Source organism: Nanorana parkeri, unplaced genomic scaffold, assembly GCF_000935625.1.
Source record: "Nanorana parkeri isolate BGI_ZX_2015 unplaced genomic scaffold, ASM93562v1 scaffold289, whole genome shotgun sequence".
Taxonomy (NCBI): domain Eukaryota; kingdom Metazoa; phylum Chordata; class Amphibia; order Anura; family Dicroglossidae; genus Nanorana; species Nanorana parkeri.
In genome coordinates, this window is record NW_017306557.1 from 445617 (window position 1) to 464585 (window position 18969).

General features: G+C 41.0%; 1 protein-coding gene across 1 annotated transcript in view; it reads left to right on the plus strand.

The window, feature by feature from the left end:
- Window positions 1-14223, plus strand: part of ZBTB10 (zinc finger and BTB domain containing 10) — a 24404-nt gene extending 10181 nt beyond the window's left edge. The window contains exons 3-5 of the mRNA XM_018557554.1: window positions 7612-7677; window positions 9676-9857; window positions 12570-14223. Coding sequence (XP_018413056.1) covers window positions 7612-7677; window positions 9676-9857; window positions 12570-12968 — 647 coding nt within the window. The 3' untranslated portion in view covers window positions 12969-14223. The remainder of the gene's footprint in view (window positions 1-7611; window positions 7678-9675; window positions 9858-12569) is intronic.
- The last annotated feature ends 4746 nt before the right edge of the window (window positions 14224-18969 follow it).

Sequence of the window (18969 nt, forward strand, 5' to 3'; positions counted from 1 at the left end):
CCGTGATGATTATATACCTCCAAAAGAAAGCTCTATCTGTCCCCAAAAAATGTTAACATAAATTGCAAGGCTATAGTCCGTTTTTGACTCATATATATATATATATTAACCTTGTTCCAGAACCAAAAAATTACTACTGTGAATTCTAAACTGTAACACGTACATAAACCCCGACAAATAACTTCTCTTACTTGCTGCTCCCTTTTGGTCTGTTAAATATATATATATATATATTGGAATGTTGTAAACCTACAGCAGGGATGAATATTTTCCTGTCTCACTTTAGAATATTCTGCTTCTATATCTAATGTTAATCAAAGTCTTTGCTAGAAATATCCATATTTGCAGTGGTAGTTTGTCGGTGTACACAGAATCTGTTCACCAGGAAGTTTAAATCTTACTAATATTGGGAACACTGGTTGCAAACGGATTTTCATCTCTCCTTTTATATTTACCAACATCTGACTGTATTGGATACTAGGGATGCACAGATATCGAGTATTTGGGGGAGTTCCGGTATCAGGAAGCAGGGCAGCGAGTCATTAGACGCTGCCCGGCTTCCTTAATGGGGCTTCTGGTATTCGCTATCCAGTATCGGCGAGTACCGGGGGGGAGGAGGGGGGGGATATAGGTACTTAATATTGAAAAAATTGTATTTGCGCATCCCTATTGGATACACATCCTTGTTTCCAAACCAGCTCTACTTTGGAGATGCTTCCAGTGATACAACCCACCCACCACCCTCTCTTCCCTCCTCAATTATTCTCTTTTTAGCAGCCATTTTTTTGGAGACTGTTTAAACATTTTGTAGGAACCTAGTGGCCTGAGGGCGGGGAGGGGAAAGGAGTGAAGAGGACAGAAGTGAAGTTGCACAGGCGGTGGGCAGATACAACAGGGAGTTGTATAGATCGGGCACTTTGGGCCACATCACAGTGAATGTATGAAGAAAGAACACTGGACAGAGTGGCGTTTCTTAAGCTGCTGCATGCATCATAGGCAGAGGGTGGACTTAAAGGGTCTTTTTCCACTTTTTTAAAAATCTTTTTGTGACTCGTGGCAGTTGATGCCTGGCTGCCCAGGTCAGGTTTAACAGTGTCTGCATGTGTCATTTACCGTATATACTCGAGTATAAGCCGAGGTACCTAATTTTAGCCAAAAAAACTGGGAAAAAGTATTGACCCGAATATAAGCCGAGGGTGGGAAATGAGGCAGCTACTGGTAGATGGATACCATTAAAATACATTAATATTTATTTAAAAGAAAAATAACCTAGCTCTGTAAGTGGAAAAGGGGGTACAGGGCTACATATCATGTACTACGGATCATTTAACCCATTCATATTAGCAGAGGATAATTGTAAATCTATTGTTCAGTGCACTCTATATGTAGTATATAGTACATGTACATATAGAGTGCCTGCAACAATACATTTACAATGATCCCCATCATTAACATGAATGGGTTAAATGATCCATAGTACAGGGCTACACAGATCATTTAATACATTCATGTTAGTATAATTGTAAATGTATTGTCTGCACTGTATTAGCAGTATATACTCTATATAGAGTATATACTGCTAATACAGTGCAGACAATACATATATAATTGCTTAATGAATCTCTCTCTACCCCCTCCCCCCCCCCCCCGCCCTCACTCACTGTGTCCGTGTGCCGGTGATCGATCATCACATCACGGAGAGAGCAGGGACGAGTCAGCGGCGCGCTGGTCCAGTGAGAGGAGCTCCAGGTGGGGTCCTAATTTAGCTGGCTCAGAGGTGCCTGCCCGCTAAATTACAACCCCACCTGGAGCTCCTCTCGCCTGATCAGCGCGCCGCTGACTCATCCCTGCTCCCCTGCCTGACTGGCCGCTGCGGGGGGGTTTTTCTTCTTCTTACTTACCTCGCCGAGCGTCGCTGCTGCTGCGGTGTGCGGCGCTCCGAGCGGGGTCATCTGGCAGTCTCCGGCCACCTAAATTAGGACCCGGAGACTGCCAGATGACCCCGCTCGGAGCGCCGCACACCGAGGAGCAGTGACGCGACGCTCGGCGAGGTAAGTAAGAAGACGCGCTGGCGCTGACTCGAGTATAAGCCGAGGGGGGCACTTTTCACCCAAAAAAATGGGCTGAAAATCTCGGCTTATACTCGAGTATATACGGTAACAATATTTCAATTATTAATTTACATAAAAGTACATAAAAACTATTTGCTGTGCACACTTTTTTTTCCGTAAGTGCTCTGTATACATTTTAGGCTGACAAATAGTGCAACTGTAAGGTAGATGACCCTGAACAATGCAGCCTAAATGTAGCCGTGTTCATTTGTAGTCTGAAGGCTTTCATTTTTGTCAGTAGAGCTGCCACCCTGCATGTGATCGCTAGATCAGAGCTGACATAGCTATCACTTGATCAGGAAGTATTCTGATCGGTTCCTGATTGTCAATGGGGACCCTGGCTGTCATTGACAGTGGGATTGAGATCTGGCAGCTGCAAAAAGAGTCGTCTGCTGGCTCTCAATATGGGGAAAGCATATTGAGTGGGCACTTATAGCAGGGAGCTGTACTGACAGGATCTGTTGAGCCACATTACAGTAAATGTTTCTGAAATGAGGTTTGGGGTTCTTTTAACTGCTGAATGCACCTCTGATTGGATGGTGGTTGGATCATGGTGCACTACTTGGGGTAGTTACATAAGTGAATTGTACAAATCAAATTTGGCATGAGAGTTTTTGCTGCTAGTAGCTGCATAAACTTAATTTCTTTCCATTCTTTATCGCTACCCATGTGTACAGATTCCCTCCTCTCTTTTCTATGCATGTTGTTGTAAGTAAACACAGAAAACATCCTTTATGTGCTCTGCACTTCACCTCAGGCCACAAAGGTGATGCAAAATTTCCAAAAGGTAGATGCATGATGGGGGAACGGAGTTTGCTTATCCCTGCTCTAATGTATCAGAAGAAATAAATTTAAAGAATGATTATAGCTCTCCATAGAATCTACAGCCCAAAAACTTTTCTATTATTTATACGTGGCCAAAAGATATGTTCTGAATACTGTAATTCACAGACTGTAAACTTCTCATTGTTTTCATATAATCCCCATAAAATAGCTAGGATAAGAAATGTGCATGCATACCTGTAAACCTTCCATCTTGCAGAAATCTCCTGTCAATGCTTATGAAGGTGGTGCCTGCGTCAGGTGGAAGTGATGTTCATTTTTCCTACAGGATGTAATCTCCGGCTACTATCTTAAAGGAGAACAATGGGGTTAAGGCTTTTCCCCATAGTTCTCCTTAGGGTAACGGGAGGACACAAACTAGCGTCCTCCCGTCACCCTAAAAGCAATTGGATGTGTATTAGGGTGGCTCTACCTGCACCCTTTATTTCTATGTGTTCAGTGTTTTTTTCTTGTGCTGCTACATCTGAGGTGCTATTATTGGGGCGATTTGATTGAACAAAGGAGATAGGTGGGTAGAAAGTGCCAGCAGCCACAGGGAAAGATGTCAGAAAAGACAGAGGTAGATTTAGGGAATATTGAAGGTGAGAATGCCAACCCCCCCCCCCTCCTCTCTAACCCGAAGGCTACAAAGGGGTACCATACAAATTCCTATGCCATGAGCTATGTAAGAACGAGGAGGGACTCAGAGGCTGCATAGGAGTGGGATGAGCCAAAATATACTGTCCATACCGATATGTGGTAGCACAGCAGTGGGCTTTAATGCCATGCTGCCACATGTATGTTTACAGCCGGTGCTGGTGTTTTGTGGTGGGAGCATGCTTTCTTGGCGCACCGAGCACTGTGATCGTGCTGTCACTGGCAGCTTGCAGTCACTGTTTACAATTGGGAGACAGTAGGACAAATTCCTAGTCACGTGATCAATTTGACAGCCAATCACCATGTTTACATGATCGGGAAGCCCGGGAAACTTCTTTGTCATTTAGAACTCCTGTAAGGGCCTACTGTAAAAGGTCAACACGCCAGAAGACTCTGACATACTCCAGAAGAGGTGGGGAAAAGCCTGTGACCTCCGGGGACTTCCTGCCAGTGACGCTAAACCCAGAGGTCATAGAGATTACCGAGTCCTCCTGCAGCATATTTGCAACTGTTGAATAAGGCAAAGGAGACATGGATTTGCAGGTTGCATACATGCACATCATTTTCCAAATATGTTGTAGGGATTAAATGAAATTGTAGTTCTGCTTTAACTATTGTAGATTTCATTGCATTTAAAAGAATCCTCATTCTGCTGCAGTACCCAGTTGTAAGCTTTAAAACACCTTTCTCCCAGAACCAGGGGGTGTGTTGGGATGCCATTCATTAACACAACACTATGGTGTGAATGGGCTCTAAATATGATTGAGTTCAGCTATGCAGGGAATTGTGGGATGATAATGTTACATTGTAATCATCTCTATGCTAGTATAAGTACAAAATTAAAGTAATCTCTTGAGTTGATGCTGGGTTTTTTTGGTGCGCCTAAGTTTTAACATGAAATGCTCAGGCAGTATTGCCAGGGCTGGTCACAACTTAGGAGCCATGTAGCTGATGCATATTTAAAAAAATACCCAGTTAGCCCCTTTTTGTCTTTTGAGTCTGTTTCTGAAAGCACTTTCTCTGACTCTTAAATTGTGCTTTTAATGAGAGCATTTTGCACGGTGCTCTGATTGCCACGTTGGTGGCATGTATCAAGTTCGTACCTCTTCCCATGTAATAAAAAAATTTGTGTTTTTGCCATTGCAGGTAGTTAATCCAGCATTGCCTGTTTTGTGTTTTCATGTGGTGGTTTGAGATGTAGTGAATGGTGCTGGTCTGTTGGGTATGAAGTTCTTTTCCTTACAACTGGCTGTTGTGATGAGGCAGTGTAAAGAAATACACCTGGGGGCTCTATTCTATGTTGTGTAGTCAGACACCACACCTTCCATTCTAGATGTAACATGAGCTGTGCTCCCAGACAAAGACCATGTACATACAAATGCTGCAACGGGGGGGGGGAGTTTGTCAATATGTTTCTTCTGTTCATGCTGCCACATAGAACCTGTTCACGCAGTATTTTTTGACAATGTAAACTTTAAAGTTTCGCCATTACGTTTTTGAAATTTTTCATTTTGGCGTCACTTTCCCTGCTGCTGTATAGCTGGCCAGGGGTTGTTTACACCAGTGCACACACTTGGTCTGTTTTTGGCCTATGGGCTGCTGTCTTTGTGCATTTTTACAATGCTAGGCACTAGGGATGCTCCGAAAATTCGACCGCCGTACATGGTACTATGGGAAAATGCATATAGTACCAGCAAACAGGTTGAAAATATGGTGCATCCCCAGCTTCTCTCCTCCCAGCTAGGCGCTGGCTGCAAGTGTCGCTCTGTCCCCTCCTCTCCCTGCTCCTCTCCCCGGTCTGTGCCAGCAGAGGCAGTGGGGACCAGAGGGGGTACGGCTGATCCAGCTACTGGAGATAAGCTGTTAGGATGCAATGCAGGGAGGAGGGCTCGGCTCCAGTGACAGGCAGGAGGGGGTGGAGCAGTCAGGAATGAGAGCGGAGCACAAACATTGAGCAATCAGTACTGATCACTCAGTGTTTGTAAATGGCTATGGACGTAGTGATTACTCTGTCCCCAGTTATGAACAAATCGGAAGTGCAATACATCACTGCCTGTTCATTTATGAATGGGGACTTATTAAATATTTACAATCTGCTCAGTTTATGAATGAACAGAGGCTTTCTGTCCATTTATGACTGCATTGATGGTAAATATTTACTATCACCAGATTGTGAATGAACAAAAAGCCTCTGTATTTAGAACTTCCTGTTCATTGAGTGCTGGGGCTGTAGAAAAAGATTGGGGACTCTGTGTCCTCACTCTTTTTCTGTTTAGATGTCTGATATTTCCCAATAGCCCCTAACGTTTAAGTTAAAAAAAGAAAACACATTGATTTCCGTCTCACAAATTTAGAAAGTTGGTTTTGTTCTACAAATTTAATTTGAATGCATCCCTACTAGGCACTGTGTTTTTTTTTTTGTTTGTTTTCCCATTTCCCCCACACCTCTCCACCCCATTGTGGTGTAAACAGGGCAGATATAAGACAATTGTAGAAACCAGCATTGCTCATGTTCAGAGAAAAGCTGGTCTCGGCACAGTGTGAATGGCTCAAGCGTGAGCGTGGCGCCCGTCCCAAGTTTCATAAGATGGTGGGTTTTTGCTCAAATGTGAGGGGATGGGATCGAAATTGCCCTTTATTGAACTTGATGGAGACATTTGTTGGCTTTTGAAGACATGGCTGTAATTTTCTGGTTTTACGTGGTCTTTTCATAAACTATATTGAAGCTGTCACTGTAATGTCCAAATTTAACTTCATAAGCAAAAGATTCTGGTGGTTAATCAAATTGTTGGGGGATGTTGGATTAGATTCTGATGATAACTTGCAATCATTTTTGTGATTCTTGGGGGATGAAAAGTGGTTAAAGTTTAGTGAGAATTGTCTGGGGAGCTTTAAAGTCAGGCCACCATTTTATTTACTTATGTTCATTTAGATGTTAATAGCTCACAAAGGATTCTGCTTATAGTCAATTGCACTAAATATCTAAAAGGCATCCCTGAAACTTCACTGGCTGAAATTAATTACTTTTATATGCTTTTATACAAACAAATACACGTTGGTCTTTTGCCCGCCTGCCTGAAACTGAAATATATCCTATAATCATAGTCCTATGATTGCTATACATGCAAAGTAGGCTTTTAGTGCCACCATGAAAACATTCAAAGCTGAGTGCCAGGCAAACACACAGTTGAAGTACATGTATGGGAACTGTTTTCCCTGCCACAGGTATTCATCTGAACTTGAAATGTAAGCTAGTCATACACTAGTAGATTTGAAAGATCTTCCTTTACCACCCGATAATGCCATCAGACACTTGATGAATGACGAATGAAATTTTATTTGATTTTAACATTCCGTTTTGGAATGAACGGAGTTTCCCAAAAAAAAAACCACATTTACTGTTAGAATTTCGTTCATTTGAGAAACATTTTCCGAAAGGCGAAAAAAAGTTCTTTCATACAAATGTTCTTTTACAAAATCTAAAGCTGACTGTACACTGTTGTATATTTTTCGTTCAGCCCATGGGTTGAACGAAAAAATAGAATGGACTCCCATCAACAATTAGAGTATTGATCATAGAATCCCCCAATGTTTCCTTTGTATTCTGACTGGCCGCCGGCTCTGTTCATTCGGAGATTTTCTGACCTGCTCCTTCGATCAGCTGATTGAAGAATACTGGCCAGAAGGGTACCGACAGTGGCATCATGAAGAGCTGGACGAAATTTGCATAATGTATGGCCAGCTTTACACAAACGTGCTTGCCTGTATAGTCGGGCAGTTCTGTACTGCAATTAAGCAATACTGCCCCCCCTTTCCCATCTTATGATTGGACAGTGAAAGAGCAGAAGCAGACTGGTGATCACTCTGCCATCTTCTCCTGTAAACATGTTTTATGTTAGTGTGGTCCTCTTAGTGTCCTCTTTGCTAGAATGTGATAAACTCATACATTACATAGCTGTTAGTGAAGCTGTTAATTACAGAATATTTTTTATAATCTTATACATGTATTGTGTATTTTCAGGAACCTCAAAAGAGTTCAAATTTGGCATGTTCCCCGAGCCATGGCCAAGAGAAACGTGGGAGAATGGTAAGCTGTTTGTGTTTTTTACCTAAGAATCAGTGAACACATGTGCCTAGGGCGTGCTCCTCGAACACACGTTCCAGCTACCGGTACTGAAAGGCTGAATTGACATGAACACTTCATGACACTGTTGACAAAGCATTCATTTGCTGCACTTTCTACGGTACCTGCAAAAAGTGTTTTTGTTTGTGTAATAATAAACTATCTCTGCTTTCAGGGGAGGAATATGTACAGTAACTGGTGCTTATATGAAACATTACAGGAGCTTTTCATAGAAATTACTAGGGATGCACCCAAATTTGGGCAGCTACGGCCGAAAAAGGTACTTTGGGCAAAATGCAGAAACTACCATTTTTAGGGGGCTGAAAATGCGGTACATCTATAGTTTCTTTCTAGTTATGAATGAACAGGAACACTCAGTATAGAGGCTTCCTGTTTGTTCATTCATAACAGGGGCCGCAGAAAAAGAGATTGCGGACTCTGTGTGTCCTCAATCTCTTTCTATTTTAAAAGAAATATCAGGGGTTTGTTTAGACCCCTAATGATTTCCCAGAGCCCCCGACAGTATTAAAAAAAAAAAAACCCGTAAAAAGGTTAGAAAATGTTTTTTTCTGTTTCAGCCTGACAAACTTTTTAGTTTTGTTCTGAATATTCTATTTCAGTGCAGCACTAGAAATGACCCATATAACAATAGGCCTGTCTTTTGTAGCTGATCCAAAAGCCAGTGACTGTTTGCCTGCTGTCTGTAGTTGTCTTCTGTTTCCTTTCTTTTTTTCTTTTTTTTTTTAAATGTGATGTATATGGCTGCATAATACACTTCAAGCTCTTTAGATTGTATCTAATTTACAGAACACAAATGTTGTATATTGTTGCTCACCAGTCTTTAGATGTGATGGCTGCATTAGTTTTTTTCCCCTTTATTTTCACCTGGGGATCCCAGCAGTCATTCACTAATCATAGCGTGGCAGTGCTCGCTCTCCTGCTCTATACTGTATTGATAAAGGGGCAGTGTTATTACCCTTGGCTGCTCCCCTTGTTTAGACTATAAACCACCTCCCCTCTCATCCCAGGGAGGTGATGTTCTGTAGTTTACAAAAGTAGCTTGCAAGTATGTACCATTTGCATTGTTTTTTTTATAGTTCATAATTGGAAAGTGTCGGGAAATGCCTTTTTAAAATGCATATGGAAGGAAATGTTTAAAATGCATAGACATCACTACATCATATATGCGTTTATAATATGCAATTATTATGAAAATGGCGTGCGTGCACACATATTTATGGCATACTACTAATGCAGACTGCATTCTGCTTTGTAGTACTGCTTAGTGATTGCCTTACATTGCTTTCCTGCCTAACTCTGTATTGTTGGTTGGTGTCTTTTTAAATAGTCATTGGGGGTGAGCCTATGAAAACTGTGGTCAGTATTTGCTCATTAGGGGCCCAGGTTTTGGGAGTAATCAAGTACTCTGAAGAAAAAAGAAGCATATTGGTAAGCCTTGGGATGTGCCTGCTCTATAGATCTGTGGTTGCATGGTAAATTGAGCCCGTAGGTTTTACTTCGAAGCAAAAATATAGTGTTCAGCTAATATGGAATTATTAAGATTTTATATTTGCACAAATACAGTGATACCTCAGTTCACGAACAGGAAGTTCGGCAGAATTTAGCTTCCGTTCACTTACTCCGCATCAGGTGACGAACACAACCGCAGCCATCTTCCCCGCTCTGACACTGGTTTTGGCTTCCTCTAGTCGAGATCGTGGTCTGATCACAGTTTGATTCGGTTCACGACCAGAATCGTGGAACGAATGAAGTTCGTGAACCGAGGTACCACTGTATTTCAATAGTAGCTTAATATACTTGCTTAAAATACCGTTTTGGCTTCTCTTTAAATGGATTAGTTATCACTTCCATTGCAGTAAACTTATTTCCGAATTCACAGTTTTCACTTTTCAGTTATTCATTGTTGTCTACAATCCTATTTTTTTAATTTTTTTTTATTAGGAGATGCATCCTCTGGGCTACTGAACATGAATAAATTAAAATGTCCTCACTGCAACTATGTCGCAAAATACAGAAGAACACTTAAAAGACACTTGCTCATTCACACAGGAGTGAGATCTTTTAGCTGTGACATCTGTGGAAAGCTGTTCACTAGAAGAGAGCATGTCAAGAGACATTCCTTGGTAAGTTTTACTTCTCTAAGCTAATGACATAGCCCTGTCTAAAACCGCTTGTTCTAAAGAATTAGACTGTGTAAGCATAGATTTCTCTTCTACTGCCCACAGTAGATTTCTCCATTCATGCAAAACAGTGTGGATGAAGAAATCTTCGCTGCTGGCTATTGTTTTTATGCATCTGCAGCACCCACGTCTATCAGTCCACAGGGCTACACGCGGCTTGAATTTTAGAGTTACTAGTTATTGGCTAAAATTTCAGCCACGTGAGGCTGCAGGGAGTATGCCAGCATTCATCCTAATTTTATCTGCAGCCTTTCATTTGTCTGGTAAAGGTCTGAAATACGGGACAGTTTGCAATATCCTTTTGCAGGTTGCTATCCTTTGCACTAATAGTCATGGTACTTATGACTTATCTAAAGTAAATGGTATGGAATGATAGTGGAGCAGAATATGGAGGTGCCTCCTAAACAGGCAGGCATTGATGTATTGTAACTTGATTGAATCAACCCCCTCCACCCCGCCAAGGTGAATACCTCTTTCCTGGATTCATGGGAGTTCATAGGCATTGTGTTGTAGGGTGATGCATTTGTGCTTCCATAAATGTAGCCATGTTTTGTCATTAGTTGAAAGACGTAGTGCGTAATAAAGTGATACTGAAGGCTCTAATATGATTGAAACTCGGAACCTTCCCCCGACAAGATACTATGAACATTTCTGCAGTTACTGTGTGTAAACCTTTCATAACCGGATATCATTGATGTGCAGTTGCTGGTGTGAATGCAACCTTAGAGTTGAGGAAGATATTTATTAACTGCCTCCGGGCCGGCCGTAGTAAAAAAAACGGCCGGCCAGGAGCTCTCTAGATCTGAGCGGGCATCTTTAGACGTCCGCTCAGACACGCCCCCTTGCGCGTGCGCCGCCGGGCGTGCGCGAGCGGGAAATTGCCGCAATTTAAAAACGGGCAGCGATGCCCGTTAATATACATTTTATAGCCGGCGGATCGCTTTTATTTAGCGACGATCGGTGCGCCCCCCCCCTCCCTCTGCTGTAATATTTGACCAAAAAACTGGGTAATAATAAATGTTTCCTAACATAATGTAAAAAAAAACCTTTTTTTTTTTCAAAATTTTCAGTAATTTTTCCTAATTATAATAATTATAATAAAAAATAAAACCCGCAGTGGTGATTAAATACCACCAAAATAAAGCTCTATCTGTCCCCAAAAAATGGTGTAAAATTAATTTCAGTGCAGCGTTGCATGACGGAATAAACGTCAGTCAAAGTATCGCAGCGCTGAATACTGAAAAATGGCCTGGCCAGGAAGGGGGTCTAAACACCTGGTCTTGAAGTGGTTAATGGGCTTTACTTTTACTGCGTGACCTCTTTCAACATTGTGCAGGAGAGGAGCCTATACAACTCTGCAATAGCAGGGGTGTGGAATTCCGATCACCCAACGCCCAAGACATGCGGTCGTTTTTTTCCTTCTACATTTAGCCCTGTTACGGGCTAGCAGAGCGAAATATATACCGGGGGTGCCGCTTCTCATTTTGTACACGTGATCTCAGATCTTGACCCGGGACCACGACAATCCGTTCAAGATGGGGAGCTCTGCTCTCTGATCAGTGAGACAGAACGCTGTACTCACAGTGCCCCCTATCTCAGCTGTCACAAGCTGCACAGAAGATCGAGCACAATGCAGTTGCTCAGTGTTCTTTGTTGGAGGGCAGATTCCATAAGGAAAATCTGTTGCCTCCAAACACCTATCACATAGGGGCTAGTTAGACCCTGTGTGATAATAATAAAGTTAAGTGAATAAAAAAAAAACTTAAACAAGTAAAATAAAAACCTAAACACTGGTAAAACAGCAGAAAAATTTAAACCAACCCCGGCCCCCGCCACCATCTGCATGTGAATAAGCAGTGCTCTCTAACACGCGCAATGTGCATTAAAGGGTAAGTTTACTTTCCCAAGTAATTTGGGAAAATGGAATTACCCGCTCAAATCTGGCCCACTCTTCCCACATTCCCTCCCCCAAGGCTATACTTGCCTTTCGGCACACGGTCCTTCCCCTCCTCCAGTACGGGTCCTATCTGTTCCCCATACTGCCGTCCAGCACAACCCTGCCCTATAGATTTTGAATTTCACTCGCAAATTGTGAGCACTCGTTGATCAGCACTGTCAGGTGACAACGCTGACCAATGAGAAGCACTTCTTCGCATGGTTAAATAGGTTTTTACTTTTTTTTGTATCAGGACAAGTAGATTGTCATGAGGGACCAGTAGATTGGGCTCCCGCATTAGTCCTTGGACACACTTTTTTTTTATTTTAGTTTCCACACCCCTGAAGAGTGAAGGGAAGGTACAGCTTTAAAACTCTTAGATTTTAGTGATTTTTATTTTGGGGTTTTTCTAATGAGAAATTTCTTGTTTTATTAAGGTTCACAAGATCAAAAAATGCCTAGCACCTAAACGCAAACAATTTTCCACTAATCTTAATTCAATATATGAAATCTAAAGTAAAAAAAGCTTTGGTTTTGTTTGTGATCTCGCATGCTAAGTGTTGGCAGCTGCGCACTAGGAATAGAGAATCAATAGCGCAGAAGATTATTTTATATGGTCCAATAAATTAAATCTGGCTGCTGTAATACTTTTTTGCATATGTTTTTCTAATGCATTGTATAATTCTACAGTTCTTATGTCTTTATTTCACTATGTCCAGGTGCATAAAAAAGACAAGAAATACAAGTGCATGGTGTGTAAAAAGATCTTCATGCTCGCAGCAAGTGTAGGAATTCGGCACGGATCTCGGCGCTATGGAGTTTGCGTAGACTGTGTGGATAAATCCCAACCAGGACTCCAGGAGGCTGGTGTAGAGCAGGTGACGGATGCGGACTTCCCCAGAGATGAAGAATACGATGACAATGACCCTGTAGAGACAGTAGATGCAGATGATGACCTGGTGGATGAAGGAGAAGATCCAAATGATCATAGTCGATGGTCAGAGCAAAATGATGCTTCACGCTGGGGAGAACAGAATGATCCTTCACAGTGGGAGCGACAAAAACCCCAGCCTCGATGGGACGGGTCAGGAGATGTTTGTATGACAATAGACGACTGACTGCCAATAGGCATTTAAACTCAAGGGTGCTGCAGCTGGACAGGATGCTTAATTTGACTGATGATTCGTCATTGAAAGAGAGGCTTGTAAAACATGGTACCGTGCTGGACAATAGTTATTGCTGTGAAAACTGTAGGGTCAAAGCCTTATAACAAAAAATTATCTTTTTTTTTTTTTTTTTATTATTATATATTTTTTCCAGTAATTTGCACAGGACTGTACAGAATACAGCCGTTTGGTTGAAATTTATGAGTCCTAACATCTCCAATCAGTTATCAAAGAAATGTATTTTTTATTTATAGGATATAGCTATGTTGGTCCTATCGAAGTCTAAATACTACTAATGTAATGTTAATACGTGTATCAGTTTTGGTTAGAATGAAAATCAATGATGAATCAAGGTATGAATGTGATGTTCCTTACACTACTAGAAAAGTGGGACATGATATGAAATATATTGATGACTTGTTTCCTCACTGTAGGCTGCACTGCTTTAAGCTCAGCTGCAGGTCTTTGTTAGATTTCACGAGTTATCAGATGCTTTGGGGGAATTTGTGGTGGAGGATATTTGTGGAATTTAAAGCAGTGCTAGCTTTAGATCACTTTTTTTTTGCCCACCTGTAGAAATTAGCTTCTTGATATTGAATGATTCACTGTAATGGTATTCACATCCTGTTAAGTTATTTTTTTACTATTTGTCGGCTCTTTGTGGCAGCCTACGTTTCTTCGGCTCTGTCTCTGGAAATTGTGTCAAGCTGAGTGCTCAAGTCATGTATTTGCCTTGTCATGAGCTGAGGTGGTCGTCTACATTTTTGGCATCTTATAAAGGGATTACTGATCAGGAGTGATTGGCAAGGCACTCCAGACTGTAGTTGTCTCATTAGTTCAGTTACATGTCATAAATTGCTGCTTAACTTTGTTATTTTCATGCTGCGCAGACTTTGGCTATATGCAATTGTTTCTAGTCTGGCAGAATAGAATGCTCCAGCTTATATTTTGGTCTCCTTGTGTTCAAAGTGAGGATACAATGTACCGTTCACACCATATTCCTGACTTTAGCACTTGGCTATTCGCCCTCCATTTCTTTTCCTTTTTAGGTAGTTTGTTTACTATGTGATCATAAAGTACGCATTCTTTTGGCTGGGTACATAAGGGTTTTCTGTGTGCATGTGTTGAGCTCTGTGCTAGTTTCCAATCACCGTGGACTGATTGAAACTACACTGGCAATACTCATTGTCCATACAAATGCAGATGTCATTAGCACCATTTTACGGCCCACCATGCATTAGATGAATTTGATTGGTTGGTTATGTGACTGGCCCGAACACCAATGGAGATCACTACTATAACATAGTATGTGATTGTAAGAACACATTTGTAGTTTGCCAAGATTTCAAAACCAGCTTGGACATTTTGTTAGCAATTCAACCAAACAACGAACAGGACATAAGTCCTCCATGGTGGCATTTCATGTCTTAGGTTTGGAAATCCCAATAAGAGCTAGGTTGTTCCACTGGAAATAATGAAACGCCGAATGGTGCATGACTAGCCAGTTGCTGCCCACACTTTTTTTTTTTGCATACATCTTTATGCGGATGCAATTAAAAGTCTCAGTTGTATTTATATATTTTTATTTTAACGCTATTTTGTCAGAAATATTGAAGTTTGATTGTTTCTATTAAAATGGTCATACATTTTTTTTAAAGCTCTAAAAAGTTAACTTTTTTATTTACTTATATCACATTGAAAAATACAGACAAGATACTAAATAAAATATCAAAATAATTAATGTGTGGACACAGCAGCGATACCCAGGGCGCACATCATTACATATACACGTGAGGTCATTACGCATGTGCGTGATGATGTCATGGGCACATCACTGCCTGCGGCCATCTTGGTGATGGACACCGGCAAAGAGAGAATGGGATGTTCATCCGGTGGGATAAGATATGTCGCTGGGTCCTTACCTCTTTCATGCAGCTGTCGGGCTCTTGATCCATGACGGGAGTGCCCAACTTCTCAGAGGGGGTGACACCAAAATGACACTTAGTAATTTTGGTGTCACCCGGTGTAGGCTGCACCACCCTTGTGACGCCACTGTATTGACACAGCTAAAGTCCTGCGTGACTTTAAACCCTTTTGGTACAGATATCTCACTCAGGTGGGACAGTGTAAAATTCCTGTTCCCATTTAGCTAATCAAACAGTGGTGAGAAGAATATTGGTTTTATAAATTCCCATTACTCTAATTATTCTGTGTATTATCTAGACGAAAGCAAGACCAGCATTTCTGACCGGTGCTCTTAGACTGATCTATCTGGGCACATAGAAGGGACTCTGAACCAAGACCTGCTGGGCAGTAATAGGCTAGAGCGCCAAGCAGTCTGAGTTAAACGTTGGGATTTAGTGACCTTCGTTCTACCTAGTTCTCAGTACAAGACCAGATGTCTAAATTTATATCATTATGTTTTATGAACCGAAGACAGACATTTTCCAAAGCCCTCTCTACTCAGGTGAAAGTTGTTGATTTTTGACGTCTAATGGCTTGGAAGGTTTTCCAGTTACAGATCGTTTCCTGTGGGATCTTTCAGGCACTTTTCACAGATGTAGGAATCTTGAGCAAATCGGTCTGAACGAGTGTTGGACGTCTCACTTGTGCTGCTGGTCGCAAAGAGCTGTAGCAGTTTTTAGTGGTGCAGAGCCTGTCCGAACCTTTGTGTACTGTATGTTGTCATATTTTGCTTTGTATCATTTTCTTTTATAATAGGTTGGAAATCAGTTGTAATAGCTGTTTGGAGTTGTATGTAGACTGCCAGGCAATTCTGAGTGCTCGAGCAAATTTCTTATCTAAATGCTTTATTATTGTCCCTTCATGTCAGGTTGAAGTTTTCAGATATGTACAAACTGCAATTATCTTTACAGTTTTATTATTTATTTTATAAATATATATATTTTTGGGGAAGAAATATTGCAATGACTATCTATTTAGAGAAAAAATGAAGTCCTAGATGATGAGCTTGTATTATGTTTCACCCTCACCATTTCTATTTTTTTTTTCATTTTTTTTTTTTTTCTTTTCATGCTTCTGACTCTGGCATATCTGTTGGCCAAGAAAGTAGATTTTAGAACAGTCCCCGGTACTATATGTGACTAATGAGAGCATTGTGTAACCGTATTTATAAAACTGTCTGAGAGGACAAATTAACCGAGCAGATTTAAACCTGAACTACAAATTGAAGCTGGAGCCTGATCTCCCAAGTGGGTTTTACAAATAAAACCCATTAATATTCTAATTGTTCCAAAAAATGACAGTTGTATTTTGTTATGGTAATCCTGCTGTTTTCCTCCTCTTCATTCCTAACTGGCAAGTGTTATCGCCTCCTAGTTAACTCCCTACATGGTCCAACAGACTTCCAATTGTTGAAATGTAAGCTTGAATTTGCGGATGCGTGTGTGGTCGCCCCTAGGGGTGGAACTATGAAAGGATATATGTTATTAGAACTACAGGGGAGAAGTGAATATAGTTCATCTTTTAGGCCCCGTTCACACCAGGACGTAGTGGGAATGCATGTTTGCTGGACTTTGGCGCTCATCCCCTTTGATCCCCATTGGGTCCCTGGATGCGTGCCAATCTCCGAAAAGTAGTGCATGTCACAAATTTATTATTTTTTGTGCGTGTTTGGCGTGTGTTCACGATACGCCCTGGTGTGAACATGGCTTAATTCACTGTTAAATGGATAAGTGTTGTTGCCATTGGCAGCTTCTCTACAGTCTCCTGTTTTTCTTGTTCTTTTTCATTCTTTCTGCCCTTAGTGCTGACTATATTCATGGTGGAATCTACTTAAAAATGACCGTTTTCAATCGGTTTTAATTGCAGAAATGAGCAATCATACCGAGCCAACTTACCGCCAACCATTTCTATGAAGATCACTGGTGGTAGTTTGCCTCATCTGTAAAATCGTTTTTGTGATTGAAAGTGGTTTAAAATAGCCTGCAAATGTCAATGTGTATGGCCGGCATAAATTGTGGACAAAAGCAAGTGGCAAGTTGTCTTTATACCATGTACAGATGAACTGGAGGTCAATAACAAGCTCTTATCAGGCTTGCCCATAGACACTTTGTTGGCTGGAGGGATGAACAAGAGTAAATCACTAAATCCTTCCATTCATGTTAAACCGCATGGATCGAGGAATCTCCCTTGCTGGCTACTGTATTCAGTACTTCAGTGTTTCAATAGTAATTGCGAACTTCATTGAACAGTGACTGCAGGCGATTGTTTTCCTTCCGGCTCAGTCCCTGTTTTTAACTCGTCAAGCCGACATGGGCGCCCATAGCTCGATATTTTGGGCAGTATAGCAAGGATCAGCTGAAATTTGAGTCCTGTACGGCTAGCATAAGTGTCAGATGCATTTGTTACAGCATAGAGAAATCTTCCTACATTTCGGAATTCTCAGTGAAGCCGGGAGCTGATTTAACACAGCCAATAAGAGTGGCGACAGGCAGACTGTGTTTTTTTTTTTTTACCATCAATCTCTGAGACATCTGCTTTATTGTGACCACCATTATATGTGGAGGTGTCTGTGGGAAGGTTTTATTTTTCCACCACAATAGCAGTTTTTTTTTAATATATCTATGTGCTCCGTGATGGGCCCTGCACAACTGAAAACAAATGAGAAAATCAATCCAGGCCTGCAACAAATCTTTCACGAGTGACTGCTGCTGTTCAGAAAACTGTTGCAAAGTGTCACTGCTGCTTTTACTATCTCACTAAACGGGTTTGCTGTGTAAATTTCTAATAAATTCAGTTACTAAGTCATTATTACAGTCCCCTTGCCTAACAAGAATTGGCTTGTCATTGTTAGTGATAGGAATTTCTGGGAACTAATATCGTTTTTTTTTTTCTTTTTATATATCTCTGAAAGCATAATACCTCCTAAATGTAAAAATATGAGTAACTGTTTCTTTTTTTTCTGTTTGGTGGGGTCCAAAATAGATTTAGTTTGTTTAAAGGTTTGAAAAGAGACTATTTTAAAACGTGAAATTTATGTTTTGCTTTGTGAATATGTAAGTAGTGTAAGTCTTATTCCCTCCCCCCCCTTTTTTTTTTTCTTTTCCAGACTTCTAAAGTTTGCTCCTTGTAGAACTGTCTATATATACATTTCACAAAAATCTGCTTTATTAGGAGCAAACTCACTCAGAGCTTAGAACTTTGGACCTGGCTTTAAATTCTATTGTGCATTATTTTATTTTATTCCCTTTTTCACAAGATCTTATTCTCTTGAAAAAAAGAGTCCTTTTACTACTTCAATCATTTATGTATATTCGATAAATTATGACCAAATGTGATGTTAGATTGCATACAGTAAATTTAAATATACACTTGGTACACTATAGTATTGTTGTGGCGTTTTAACTTTTCCACGAAACTGGTTGTGTGTGTTTTGCATTTTCAGCACTGTATGGTATGTATGCCTCTGGCAACAAAAGGGGAAAATGATACAATGATGTAAGAATGAGACCTGTGTGCTTCTGTAAAGTTCAGAAGTTAAAGCCCATTTCCACCTTTTTATAAGTGATTTTTACATTTTATTGTAGAGGTGCAGTGCATTTTCATGACTCGCATTGCTGACTTTCTTCACTTGTTTGTGGACTTTTTAGTAGGCCAGAGTCCTACAAATTGAAATTTTTCTCCACAGGAAGAAACGGGGGTCAGATTGTAAAGCAGCTGCCCCCTCCCTGTGAGTCATTGTAACAGGATCACTGCACACCAGCTCTACCTTTCCAGGTCACAATACACTGTCTGGAGGGGAAGGGGGGGGTTGGGGTTGCCACTATAAATACTAATGGGGGGGCTCAGAGAGAGAGTGTTAATTGACACAGACTGCTTGTAGAGCACAGAGGCGGCCATTTCTAAAGGAGCCGTGAAGAGGAAAGCTAACAAAAAATAGTTTGTGTTTATATACAGCAGCTGTGTAAGCCTGCTTCATGTAGACTCGGTA